The sequence below is a fragment of the Oryctolagus cuniculus genome, chromosome 16 (genome assembly GCF_051225735.1).
Source record: "Oryctolagus cuniculus isolate XC-2025 breed Fujian yellow rabbit chromosome 16, ASM5122573v1, whole genome shotgun sequence".
Lineage (NCBI taxonomy): Eukaryota > Metazoa > Chordata > Mammalia > Lagomorpha > Leporidae > Oryctolagus > Oryctolagus cuniculus.
The window spans coordinates 90,195,631-90,208,815 of NC_142882.1; the positions used below are offsets into that span (position 1 = coordinate 90,195,631).

At 50.3% G+C, this 13,185-nt stretch overlaps 1 protein-coding gene and 1 long non-coding RNA gene across 2 annotated transcripts in view; one reads left to right on the forward strand and one right to left on the reverse strand.

Annotated features, from left to right (window-relative positions):
• Positions 1–13,185, forward strand: part of LOC149121869 (ATP-binding cassette sub-family A member 13-like) — a 38,532-nt gene that overhangs the window by 6,056 nt on the left and 19,291 nt on the right. The window contains exons 2-3 of the mRNA XM_089315971.1: positions 8,138–8,231; positions 9,556–9,679. Of these exons, the coding sequence (XP_089172097.1) occupies positions 8,138–8,231; positions 9,556–9,679 (218 nt within the window). The remainder of the gene's footprint in view (positions 1–8,137; positions 8,232–9,555; positions 9,680–13,185) is intronic.
• LOC149121870 (uncharacterized) lies at positions 10,059–12,754 on the reverse strand. The gene is made up of 3 exons (XR_016222881.1): positions 12,340–12,754; positions 11,233–11,353; positions 10,059–11,031 (listed from the first exon to the last, which is right to left on the reverse strand). It is a non-coding gene; the product is annotated as an uncharacterized LOC149121870 (long non-coding RNA).

Here is a 13,185-nt window from a genome sequence, read left to right on the forward strand (position 1 = left end):
CCCCCCCCCCCCAGCACCTGTCACTGTCCTTCAGCCTTGAGGCCTGGGCTCTTGGGGAGCTCATGCCTGGGTATCCCAGCTCCCACATCTTTGGAGAATGGTGCTTCCGCAGAGACGAGAAGCAGTGGGAGGCACCGTGCCCCTCCCAGGCTGAGCATCTATCCTCAAAGGGATGTTACAAAAGCCCCGGGTGGAAGTGACCTTGTGGGCTGTGCTTGCTGTGGGCCCTGACTGGTCCCATGGGGGCCCAGAGTCCTCTGTCTCTCTGCCATCGTGAGCTTTACGTCAGGATCCTGTGTGTCATAGTCTACCCCACCACCCTGCAAGACGGGACTTCTTCCCATTTCTCAGATGCAGGAAACCGAGGCCAGGGAGGTGAGTGACTGGCTCGGGTGTCTCCCAGGCGGGCCGCAGAGCCTGCCTGAGAGGCAGTTCTGTCTGGTGGAGGCTTAGGGTCGTCAGGAGCTCATGGCACCCCTCGCGGCTTCCTCCAGTGGCCAGCCCTGAGCATGCACTGCCTGACCGTGCTGGAGGGTGGGAGTGGGTGAGCTGGGGCGAAGTGCCACCAAACAGCAGGAGTCCTCGAGTGTGGCCCTGTCGGGAGACGTTAACACGGCCGTCTGCGGCATGGGCCCTGGCGCAGCCTGGAATTCTGCATCCACAGAGCACAGCGTGCAGTGGAGAGGGGAGTGTCTTCAGTTCCAGGCGGGGATGAGGCCCTGGTTTTACCACCGGGGCGGGGGGCATTGTTTCTGGGATTTTTACTTTCAAAGTCGTTTGAGAGAGAACTTGTGTCCCCTGGCTCACTCACCAAATGCCTGCAGCAGCTGGGGCTGGGCCAGGCTGAAGCCAGAGGCCAGGAATTTGATGCAGGCCTCCTTCTCGGGTGGCAGGAATGCAGCCATTTGAGCCAGCACTGGCCCCTTTCAGGGTCTACATTAACAGGAAGTTGGAGTCCGGAGCCAGAGCTGGGAGTTGAACCGGGCACTCCACTGATACGGAATGTGGGCGTCTTAACCACGGGGAGAGCACCCATTAATTTTTTTTTCAAATTGTGGGGAGCAGCCCGGACTGGACTGAGTTACTGGAATTAAGACTTATTCTATGCATCTGCTCTCCCACAATATGGCGCTGGGAGAGAAGTAAACAGCTTCTGCACAGCTGCCTCCAGTTCAACCAATAAACTGTAGGACTTGCTACTGATTGGAGGAGAGCGGCGTGCTCGGCGTGTGGGCAGCCGAGTTGGGATTGGCAGAGGAGGACTATAAAGGAGGAGAGAGACGGCATTCACCGGGAACATCTAAGGGGAACATCTGAGGGAACACCTGTGCAGCCCCCGAGAAAGCCGGCCGGCGGTGTGCCACTCCCCTGCGGAAGTGGGGAATGTGGCCAGGGGGAACCGCCCTTCCACGGAGGTGGAAGGGACAGTAGCCAACCCGGGAAGAACCAGCAGCAAACCCGGGGAGGGCCGAGCAGACAAAAGAACAGCGCAGGGTTCAGTGTTGCTCCTCCACGAAGAGGGGGAGTGACATAATGGTGCCGTGACTCGGATATGAAGCCTAGGCAGGGCTTAGTGTCGTTCCTCCACGAAGAGGGGGAGCGACATAATGGTGCCGTGACTCGGATTAGGAAACCTAGGACGGATAGGAAACCTAGGAGGGAAGAAACGGGAAGAACTGGGAAAATACCGGAGAGAGAGACTAGCAAACAGCCTAGGGAAAGCCGGACGAAAAAGGTGCCGGAAGAAGCTATTGAAAGCCTAGGCATAGACTCAGATACGGACTACGGACTACGGGGGGAAGCTGGGAGAAATCTCTAAGGTCGAAAGCGAAAGTGAAAGCTAGAACAAACAGACTCGGATACGGACTGTGGGGAGAGGCCAGGAGAAATGAGGGAGGAATATTGTTGGAGGAAAGCTTGGGGAAACATACCGGGTAGAGAAAAATGTTAGGGAAATTGAAGCCACGGGGGCAGGCCGAGGCGGAAACGAAAGCCACTTTGGGATTCTCAAGTTAGCCCGGGAATAGGGGGCGAAAAGTTGAAACCAGAAGCTGAAACGTAAGCCAGATTGGGATCCGTCTGATTAGCCCGGGGAGCAAAGGACAGGAAGCCAAACCGTGGGGCGGAGACGTAAGCTGGGTTGAATTCGCCAGGCTAGCCCGGGGAACTTGGATTGAATGCTAGTGGTGGAGACGCAAGCTACGCTGTGTGACTCGCGGAAGCCGCCGCGTGCAGAGAGAGCACGGGGCGTGAATAGATAGGGACCGCGGGGCTGGCGCGAGGCCGTGGTGCGGACGCGAAGGGGCGTGGAGACCGCGGAGTGTGCGCGCGAAGCCGAGCCGCGCAGAGCCGAGAAGCCGCGCAGATGAGAGAGGCGCGGGCTGAAGCGGCTCAGAGCCGGAAAGCCGCCGAGAAGCAGCCTCGGGGCGGGCACCGGAAAGCTGCAGGGATAAGAGAAACAGAAGTTTAGAAGTAAAATGAGAGAAATAGGAATGCTGGAAGATAGAGGTAAAATGGGAGAAATAGGAATGCCTGGAGATAGAGAAATAGAGAAATAGAAAGGCCTCCCCTCAACATGGCAATGAGAAAGCTTGGATTCGGTCTGTCTGATTAAGTGAGGCGATGAGCACCTGCGGGCGGCTAGCAGCTTATGCGCCGCAGGTCACCAAAGACAGGCACGAATTAACATCAGTAAGGCCTCCCCACAATACCACAATTAGAAGGCTTGGATTCGGTCTGCCTGATTAAGGCGGTAAGCACCAGCAAGCAGCTCGACCAGAGTATGAGCTGCAGGTCACCGAAGATAGGCACGAACCAACACTAATAAGTCTCCCCCACAATATGGCAATGAGAAAGCTTGGATTCGGTCTGCCTGATTAGTAAGGCGGTAAGCGCCAGCAGGCGGCTCGACCAAAGTATGAGCCGCAGGTCACCGAACACAGGCACGCATCAGCGCCTAAAAACCTCCTCACAACATGGCGAAGAGAGGACCCGGATTCGGTTTGCCTGATTGATAGGACTTGTAAGAACCTGTGGCAACTCTAGCAAGTAGAGCAGAGTGTGTGCCGCGGGACACCGAAGACAGGCGCGTATCAACGCCAAAAAATAAAAAGAAAGGGGGATCTGTGGGGAGCAGCCCGGACTGGACTGAGTTACTGGAATTAAGACTTATTCTATGCATCTGCTCTCCCACAATATGGCGCTGGGAGAGAAGTAAACAGCTTCTGCACAGCTGCCTCCAGTTCAACCAATAAACTGTAGGACCTGCTACTGATTGGAGGAGAGCGGCGTGCTCAGCGTGTGGGCAGCCGAGTTGGGATTGGCAGAGGAGGACTATAAAGGAGGAGAGAGACGGCATTCACCGGGAACATCTAAGGGGAACATCTGAGGGAACACCTGTGCAGCCCCCGAGAAAGCCGGCCGGCGGTGTGCCGCTCCCCTGCGGAAGTGGGGAATGTGGCCAGGGGGAACTGCCCTTCCACGGAGGTGGAAGGGACAGTAGCCAACCCGGGAAGAACCAGCAGCAAACCCGGGGAGGGCCGAGCAGACGAAAGAACAGCGCAGGGTTCAGTGTTGCTCCTCCACGAAGAGGGGGAGCGACACAAATTGTATTTTTTTGAAATGGAATGAACTTTAAATGTCTGTCTCCTATAATTGCCCATCAATTTCTTTCTCAGCTGTACATTAGAAACCTGGTGACCGCAAGTGTTTCTATGAGGTGTCCTTTTAAACATTTTTCTTATTTTTAACATTCAGATTTAACTTGTACAACTTATGATATTGTCTTTTCCTTTGGAATTGTTAATAAAACTGGAAATTGTACTTCCTTCAGCTAAAGATTTGAATATTCTGTCTTCTAGCTTTTGTAAGAACTAAATCTACACTATTTTAGGATTTTAATCTGAAGTCTACTTTTGAGTGAGGTGTTTTAATTTTTTTAAAGATTTATTTATTTGAAAGTCAGACTTAGAGAGGAGAGGCAGAGAGAGGTCTTCCATCTGATGGTTCACTCCCCAGTTGGCTGCAACGGCCGGAGCTGTGCCAATCTGGAGCCAGGAGCTTCTTCCTGGTCTCCCACACGGGTGCAGGAGCCCAAGGACTTGGTGGGCCATCTTGCTCTGCTTTCCCGGGCCATAGCAGAGAGCTGGATTTGAAGAGGAGCAGCCGGGACTAGAACCGGCACCCATATGGGGTGCCGGCGCTTCAGGCCAGGGCGTTAACCCACTGCGCCACAGCGCTGGCCGCAAGTTTATAATTCTAAAATCCAGATTCTGGTGGCTAGTGCCGTAGCTGAATTGCTCTCATGGCTCTTGGAGACGAGCTTTCTCTTGTGCGTTGAAGCACAGAAGAGTCTAGCGTTCAGCTCTCCATTGTTAGTTCATTGACGCACATTTCTGTTTCTGTGCTGACTTCATTGTTTCAAGCCACCGATGCTTGTATGTGTTCTAACATTTTGTAGCATTAGACCGTTTCTTTGCCTTTGCAACACAATTACTTGCTAATTATTTAGAACAATTGTGATTTAGAAATTATTTCAGTTGGTATCTTGGTAAGATTTGCAATCAGCATAAATAGAGGGTGCTCCCCGTCTTCCTGCCCTCCCGTCATGTTGGCGGACACGGCCTTCCCGGGAGGAGGCATTTGGTACTGTGGACGCTCTCGTGGCCAGTCCTCCTGTGTGTCCTCTGGGCCTCAGCTATGGCGGAAAGGCGCGGCCTCCTATGGCACAAGTTCAGCCTTCCCAACTCCAACTGCGATAATGAGATTTTTAGAAATAAACGTGTATATCTGCTTAACTCTAAAAAAACTTCCAAATGTCACTGAACGTGCTGCATCAATACCCTGATTTTGATGCTTAGTTTGTTCTAATTGCAAAAAAAAAATCAAAGTGGAAATAATTCTTTTTGTACATATCTATGTATTTTCACACGGGATTCCTTCTCAAAAGTCCATTGAGTGAGTCTTTGAGGAGAAGGGCACGCACACTTGCGGTCATGAACGAGCTGCCTTCCTGACTTCCAGAAATGTTGGCCCCGTCTGCCTCCCCTGAGTTCTGGCTTGATTGGCTTACCTCCTTTGAGTCCTTGAAATTATTGCTCGCTCATCCTTCTAATGTCAAAGTCTCTGGTCAGTGTTTGACAGAATGAGTGCTAAATGTTTAATGAATCAATGTTGAAAGAAAAGCAATTGTTTTTAAACAAAGAAAAAGCTAAAGATTCAGAAAAGAGGAGAAAAGATTTCGACCATTTCTTTTTCTCAGTCTCCAACTAACAAAGATTTGCAAAAGGCTGCTGCTGGGAGGGGGTTCTGGACTTCAGTAGGAGCTCTTTGGCAGCCCCAGCTCCTGACGGCCAAGGACGAAGGCAGACGTTTGCAACTATCGGGCTGTTAGTGCCGGATGCTCTCCTAGCTGGACTTGTGCTCTGTTTGAACCTATTGTGTGAGCACGGGACTGTCTCATGTATTACTTAACAGAGACCTCAAATTCTTCTGGGAAAATCCCTTCTCAGATGTTGGCATCCAGGGGCCCTGAGTGCCCCAGATACAATAGAATTTCTGTTTATTGCAAAGTACTCACAAAGAAAAAGAGCTTAAAAACAGAGGGCGCTGCCTTAGCTCAGTTTGTGAGGCTGAGTGCACCTGACAGGTGCGGGTACATGTGAATGGCGGGGGTGGGGAACCTCTTCTCTCCAAGGGCCACTTGATTATAACATCATCCACAGGCCATACAAAACTATCAGCTTAAAAATTAGCCTGCAGTAAATTGGTTGAATTTGAATCCTGCCTGAGGTTGCCTTGGCAGGGCCGGACCGAATGATCTCCAGGGTCTTAGGTGGCCTGGGACGTTCCCCACCCCTGCAGCAACCTTGTCCTGAGAACTAACCAGCACTGAGTGGTTAATCCCTGATGGCAGGTTGCCAGGGCCTGGTGTCCCACTAGGCCCCAACTCCTAACATCACCACGCTGAGGACCGAGCCTCCAGCACAGGTCCCCGGGAGGGGGCCACACCATAGTCGTGTCCAAACCAAGGAGCTCACAGGTAGACTTAGCCTGACGTGCGACGAGAGCTCATGAGAGCACTGACCCCTAACAGCAGCTGGTCGGGTGAACAACTTGCGTCCTACAGAAGGGCATTGCCTAGTCTCCAAAAGTGGTGAGGCACATCCACAAGTTCTAGTGCAGAGACGGTTCCTAAAACATTAATTATGCATATGTGCTTACATAACTTAAAACTAGGACAATCTATCCTGGGAAAATGGTTGTATTCTGTACTTCTAAAGTTTCCTGGTCATACATGTGTTTACCAAAAGTTACTGCATGTGTCTTGGATCTATAAACCATTTTCTGTTTTCATAATTGTCTTTAAAAATAGCTATCATGTCATTTAAAATGAATAAATAAAGCAAAACTCCATTCTTAATGGTAACATAATTAATATGAATATAGGTTCTAGTTTTGGAAATTTATGGTGAGCCGGAATTGTTAAAATTTTTGCCCCCAGTTTTGTCCTCTCCAGTGAGTAATGAACTTGTGGCGGAGTGGCCAAAGTGACTTAAGACAGTGGTCGTCTTTACGGTTGGTGGTGATCCCTCAACCAGGAGGGAGAGCAGTCCCTGGAGCTACAGCCTCTGATCAGGATGTGAGACCCTGGGTTTCAGAACATCGAGGGCTTTTTCCATCACGGTGCTCTTTCTGGCACAAGAAACACTTCCTTGTGCGTTTTAGAGTGATTTCTACTTAATTATGCCAGGGACTGAAATGCGCTTCTGCTGTGTTTGGTCTTGATAGTTTCAGCTACACGCACTCACCTGGTCCAACCCAATCCTTCTGCACCTTACGGCGAAGAGCTCCAATAGGAGGGATGTGGCCAGGGTGGTTAGAGAAGAGGTTAGGACGAAGTGTCGTAAGCTGGAGACTGAAGCGGTCGGATGCCATCTTCAGTGTTGGATGGAGCATCCTTAAGTTAAAAGATTTCAGATTTCTATTTGTGCATCTGTTCAGTGCCTTACCTGCTCTGTGTCTAGCTATAAACTTCTAATTTGTAAAATGATAGCTGAAATCAATAAGATTATAAAAACAAGTACAGTATAATCATAATAGAATGATTTTATTTTTCACCAGGATCTATCTCGCAGACAATGTTTCTTATAGATTCAATGAGTCAACGATTTTCTTCTTTTAACTTTGAAAATTCATGGTCATGTAAAACATTGCAATGTTTTTGGGTAGCTCGTCTGTAGTCTGTGTCAAGAGGTTTGACTCCAAACATCTTAGTTCTAGGAGTTTGTTCCAATCTCAAAGTACTTAAATTATTTAAAGATGTCTTGATTGAAGGACTGGCATGCGAGTTACAGTCCATGTGTTAAGAAACACAAGCAGCAACACTGGGAAATACTCAGAAGGTGGCACCACCCACTACTAACTTACCAAATATCGATTTGAGTGGAAAAAGTCAGATATGTCAGGGCCAGCGCTGTGGTGTAGCGGGTAAAGCCACTGCCTACAGTGCTGGCATCCCATACGGGTGCTGGTTCAAGTCCTGGCTGCTCCACTTCCAATCCAGCTCTCTGCTATGGCCTGGGAAAGCAGTGGAAGATGGTGTAAGTCCTTGGACCTCTGCACCCATGTAGGAGACCTGGGAGAAGCTCCTGGCTTCAGATCATCCCAGCTCCAGCCACTGGAGCCATTTGGGGAGTGAACCAGTGGATGGAAGACCTCTCTCTGCCTGTGCCTCTCTGTAACTGCCTTACACATAAACAAATCTTAAAAAATCGGGTGTAAAAATTGGGTACATCAAGGACATTAGGGAAAATAATTGATTTGTTGGATTATGGGTAATATGCATGAAGTTATTTTAATATCATTAATTATGTAATGAAAATGGGCAGAATAAGGCAAGGCACAGGAGTCAGGTCTGGCGGGAGAAGGACAAGGCGGTGACGCAGTCGCGGATCTGAACGTGGGGACAAGTGGGTCTCCTCGGCGGGTCCTCACCCCCAGTGATGGTTCTGGGGGCTGAGAGGAGGGGCACCAGGGCTACTCTAGAAGGAGGCCTGGCCTGTGACCCGTCTTCAGGAGGTGGGGATTTGCAGTGTTTCTCGTAACTTGTTCAAGTGCCATTCTTAAACTTCTCCAGGTTCTTTCCCTTGCTGAATTCTTGTGGCCGTGTCTCCTGTTCACGATTCTGACAGTACTGCGTTTTCAGGAGCTTCCCAGACAGAGAGACAACTGTAAGTTTGACTTTGGACACACTTAAAAATCATCTATTTGCGAGGCAGAGAAAGCCAGCCAGCTAGAGTGCTCCCTTCTGGTTGATTTCCTAAATGCCTGCCATGGCCAGAACTGGGCCAGGCTGAAGTGGGGAGCTCAGTCCAGGTTTCCTACATGGGTGGCAGGGACCCCATTACTTGGGCCATCACTTCTGCTTTCTGAGGTCTGCATTAACAGGAAGCTAGAGTAAGGAGCCAGAGTTGGGTATTGAACCAGGCACTCCAATGTGGGATAAATGCCTGACCCTTAAAACACCTTTAAATTAAAAACCAGTAGAGAAAGGACAAAGCACTCGTTCTTATATTGCTACTGTTATAATGGAACCATGAATATCTAGGGTATGTGCCAATAAGCATGAGTTAGGTGTTTCCTGTTAAGAATTGATGTTTGCTCAATCTTCTTGGTAGATTTATTCTAATTAGACTGACTCATTTTGGGTGTAAGTATATGTATTGTTAAAAAATAGGAAGAATGGCCGGCGCTGTGGCTCAATAGGCTAATCCTCCACCTAGCGGCGCCGGCACACCGGGTTCTAGTCCCAGTTGGAGTGCCGGATTCTGTCCCGGTTGCCCCTCTTCCAGTCCAGCTCTCTACTATGGCACGGGAGTGCAGTGGAGGATGGCCCAAGTCCTTGGGCCTGCACCCGCATGGGAGACCAGGAGGAAGCACCTGGCTCCTGGCTTTGGATTGGTGCAGCGCCAGCCGTAGCTGCCATTTGGGGGGTGAACCAATGGAAGGAAGACCTTTCTCTCTCACTAACTCTGCCTGTCAAGAAGAAAAAATAGGAAGAGTGGAAGAGGAGGTAAATGGTGGGAGATGCATTTCATAGCTTACCAATGAGGTGGTGGTTATGGTGGTGGTATTTGGGGGTGCATAGGTAAATATTCTAACCACAGGTTGATGCTCCATCTTGCCACCCACCTCGGCAGGGGGCCTAACCTTGGTGAGCCTGACTCTGTAAAGACGGCCATATTCTCCCACTGCCTGTGACATTGCAAGGATGTGGTGAGACGGCCTGTTGGGAGTGGGACAGGGAGCTTGACGTGTCAGAGCTATCCCCACTCCATCCACGGGGAAGCTAGTGAGTCGGGCAACTATGGCTCCTCAGAGCCATTTGGTATCAGGTGTAAGGAATTTTGTTTCTGGACCGAGTCCTCTGATCCGTTAATGGATTAATATAATTTCATGATGGATTGATATAATCTCCTATTACAACTTAACTCACAGGTATTCAGTTTTGGGTGTCGGTGCACAGGCTCATTCCTTCCCTGCGTCTGTACCCAGGTTACTTGGAAGCCCGGGATCTGCCCAGCCGGGGCGTGCTTCCCTTTGTCCAAGGCCTGCTTTGTAATACCGGATCCAGGTGCAGGAACTTCAGTTACGTGGAGTCCTCGGCACACCATTTTAGGTGAGAAACTCATTTGTTTTACAATTCCTGGGAAACTGCATCAACAGGCACCACGCTTTTAATGCAGCCTCTGATTTGGGACAGATCAGAGGTCACAAAAAGAGACAAATGAGTCATCAGAAAATCGGCTTTATTGAGTTCAGACTCGCGTGATAAGTTGAACTGAGGGTGAGCTTCCGGGAGGGGACCTCACCCCCGCTGTTAATATTCACAGCTTAATCCCTGAGGAGTGAATTTGCATGCGGTTGTTTTTTGGAGGTTAAAACCTGCTTAATCAACCTTAGATTTTGGTGCCAAATGCTCCCCACAGCATGTTTTTTTGAGTCGTGTCCTGGGTTTTTCCAACTGTGCTAGTAGTTGACCTGGTCCCTGTCCCCAGCTAGGATCCAGTGAAAATGGTGTCAGCCACCTCTTCTGTCACCACGCCCACCCCCCACACTACCTCAGTCGCCGATGGCATGAGTTGGCGTTGAAGGTCAAGAGAAGAGCAGGAGGCATTCGTGTGAGGAGCTGAAGTGAGGGAACCCGGAGGGTCTGATGATCAGGAACCTTCTGAGAGGCAAGGGACTAGGTGATCGCCATGGTTTGAATTTAGCAGCTAGGAATGACCCGGGTGCTACATCGGTGCTGACGGAAAGCTTCCTGTATTGAACAATCTAAGGTATAGAAGTGTGAAGAAGTGATTAATTATATGACCTTTGAATGAAATTTTTCTAGATAACTTTGGCCAAGTGTGATAGTGAGAGATGGTGCTGTCTTCATCCTCTTGGGCGACTGTCACAAGACCGTGGACTGGGAGCCTCACAGGGAACACGTTTCTCGTGGTCCTGGGGGCTGGGAAGTCCGAGGTGCAGGAGCCAGTGGGTCGGAGGTCTGGTGGGGATCCTCCCTGGGTAGGGCATCTGTCTTCACACAGCGAAAGGTGCAAGAGGTCTCCGAGTCCTTTTTCAAAGGCACTAATGCTCCGCCCTCCTGACCTGGTCACCTCCCAGCCTGCTCTCATCTTCGGGGTTAGGCTTGCCCAGGTGAAGTGAGAGGAACACAGATCACAGCAGGTGATGGCTAAAGTGGAAGCATGACATGAAGCGCCCTGCGTGGCAGCAGGATGATGTCACAACCTGTCAAGTCTGATCTCTTCTGGGTGTGAACAAGAGAACGATCTAAATCTTTCAGGGATGAGCGGAGGAGTGTGAGGTGTTGGCATCTTCATTTCTTTACTTGATCTCTCTACTCAGAATACGTTCGACGATATTGCAAAGCAAAGAACAGGACTCTGCAGCCAGTGATACGGGCTCTGTTGGCTCTGATTAACCTCTTTGAATCTCTTGTCTCATTGCCTACTTCAAGTGTTCCTGTTCAAGAGAATGCAGAAAATGTGTAGCACAACCTTATGCAGAATGAAATCCGCCTGGCCAAGAACAGAGAGGAAACAGGTTTATTTGGGGTTTATCAGGATTGAGATCTGGGGAACAAATGAAAGTCTTAAATGTGTACCCAGGCTTTACAAGTCGGTGCCTTTCTCTGCATCCCGGACTGCAGGGGCGTGACAGTACCTTCTGCTCATCAGGAGTTAGGCTTGCGGCAGCAGACGTAAAACTGTCTCCAAGAAGGGGAATGTGTACAGTCTCGGGAAGCAAGGGGACGTGCTCACAAACTGCCCGAGGTTGGAGGCATCTGGAAAAGGCGGTTCAGCCAGGTCACGGCGCTGGGTGCACCCAGGTGGGTGTGGGCAGGACAGCCCATCCTAGAGTACTGAGACTGTATCAAGGCCCCCAGCCCTTCCATTCTGAGTGTCCTGAATCAGTGCTGCTCCAACCCACTCTTTGACACATGGCATGGGAGCATCTAGCTAAGGGAAATTAGTAAAAGCATATTATTATGCCTTGACAGTTAGAAAGCATCTTTTTTTAAGGAATGCAAGTTTTAGAAGTACAACTTTATAGTTCTTCTTCCCACCATACCTGCCCTCCCACCTACGTTCCCAGCTCTCCTCCTCCTTCCCCCATTCCCAGTCCCATTCTCCATTAAGATTCTTTTTTTTTTTTTTTAAAGATCTATTTGAAAGTCAGTTACAGAGAGGAGAGGAAGAGAGAGAGAGAGAGAGGTCTTCCATCTGATGGTCACTCCCCAGTTGGCCACAACGGCTGGAGCTGTGCCGATCTAGAGCCAGAAGCTTCTTCCTGGTCTCCCACATGGTACAGGAGCCCAAGGACTTGGGCCACTTTGCTCTGCTTTTCCAGGCCACAGCAGAGAGCTGGATCGGAAGTGGAACAGCCAGGTCTCAAACTGGTGCCCATATGGGATGCCAGCACTTCAGGCCAGGGCGTTGACCCGCTGCACCACAGCTCCGGCCCCATCCGTTAAGATTACAATTAACTTTGTACACAGAAGACCAACTCTACGAAGTAAAGATTTCAACAATTTGCACACACACACACACACACACACACACAATGGGAACTAGTTTTACACTTAATACTCATACAACTCATTGAGGACAGAGGCCCTGCATGGGGAGTTGGTGCACAGTGACTTCTGCTAATTTAACAACACTCTTAATGTATGATGTCACTGACTACCTGAGGCTCTTGATGTGAGCTGCCAAGGCGATGGAAGCCTTTTGAATGCCACTGTGCCATGACGCTAGCCCCACAAAGTACCTTTTGACACCAGGAAATTTCTGTTCTTCTATTTGAACATCCTCAGGGACCATAAATTCGCTTTCATCAGAGTTCTTTGTGCCACGTTTGAGTGCGCAAGTCAGTTTGACGTTTCCTTGGCTGTCGCTCCCCCTCTTCGTGGAGGAGCAACACAGGACCCTGCGCTGTTCTTTCGTCTGTTCGGCCCTCCCCGGGTTTGCTGCTGGCTCCTCCCGGGTCGGCTACTATCCCTTCCACCTCCGTGGAAGGGCAGTTCCCCCTGGCCACATTCCCCACTTCCGCAGGGGAGCGGCACACCGCCGGCCGGCTCTTCTCGGGGGCTGCACAGGTGTTCCTTCAGCTAGATGTTCCCCTTAGATGTTCCCGGTGCATGCCGTCTCTCTCCTCCTTTATAGTCCTCCTCCGCCAATCCTAACTCGGCTGCCCACACGCCGAGTACGCTGCTCTCCAATCAGGAGCAAGTCCTACAGTTTATTGGTTGAACTGGAGGCAGCTGGGTAGAAGCTGTTTTCTCCTCTCCCAGCGCCATATTGTGGGAGAGCAGATGCATAGAATAAGTCTTAATTCCAGTAACTTAGTCTAGTCCGAGCTGCTCCCCACACTTGGCACCCAGGGCCTCTGACTTGGATCCACACACGAGAAGCCTCCTAGTGTCTAGTGGGTCCAGAGAGGTCTGGGATGCGAGGTGGAATAGGGAATGAACGCTGTAAGTCACCGTCCAGCCTGCCTTGTTTCAGACCGGGACACCAGGCTTTCACACCGGGTCACGTGTGAACCCAGCTGACGCTCAATGCCATAATGACTCACTTCTGCTTGTGTGGTAATTGTCTTGGTTAAAGAAACCCT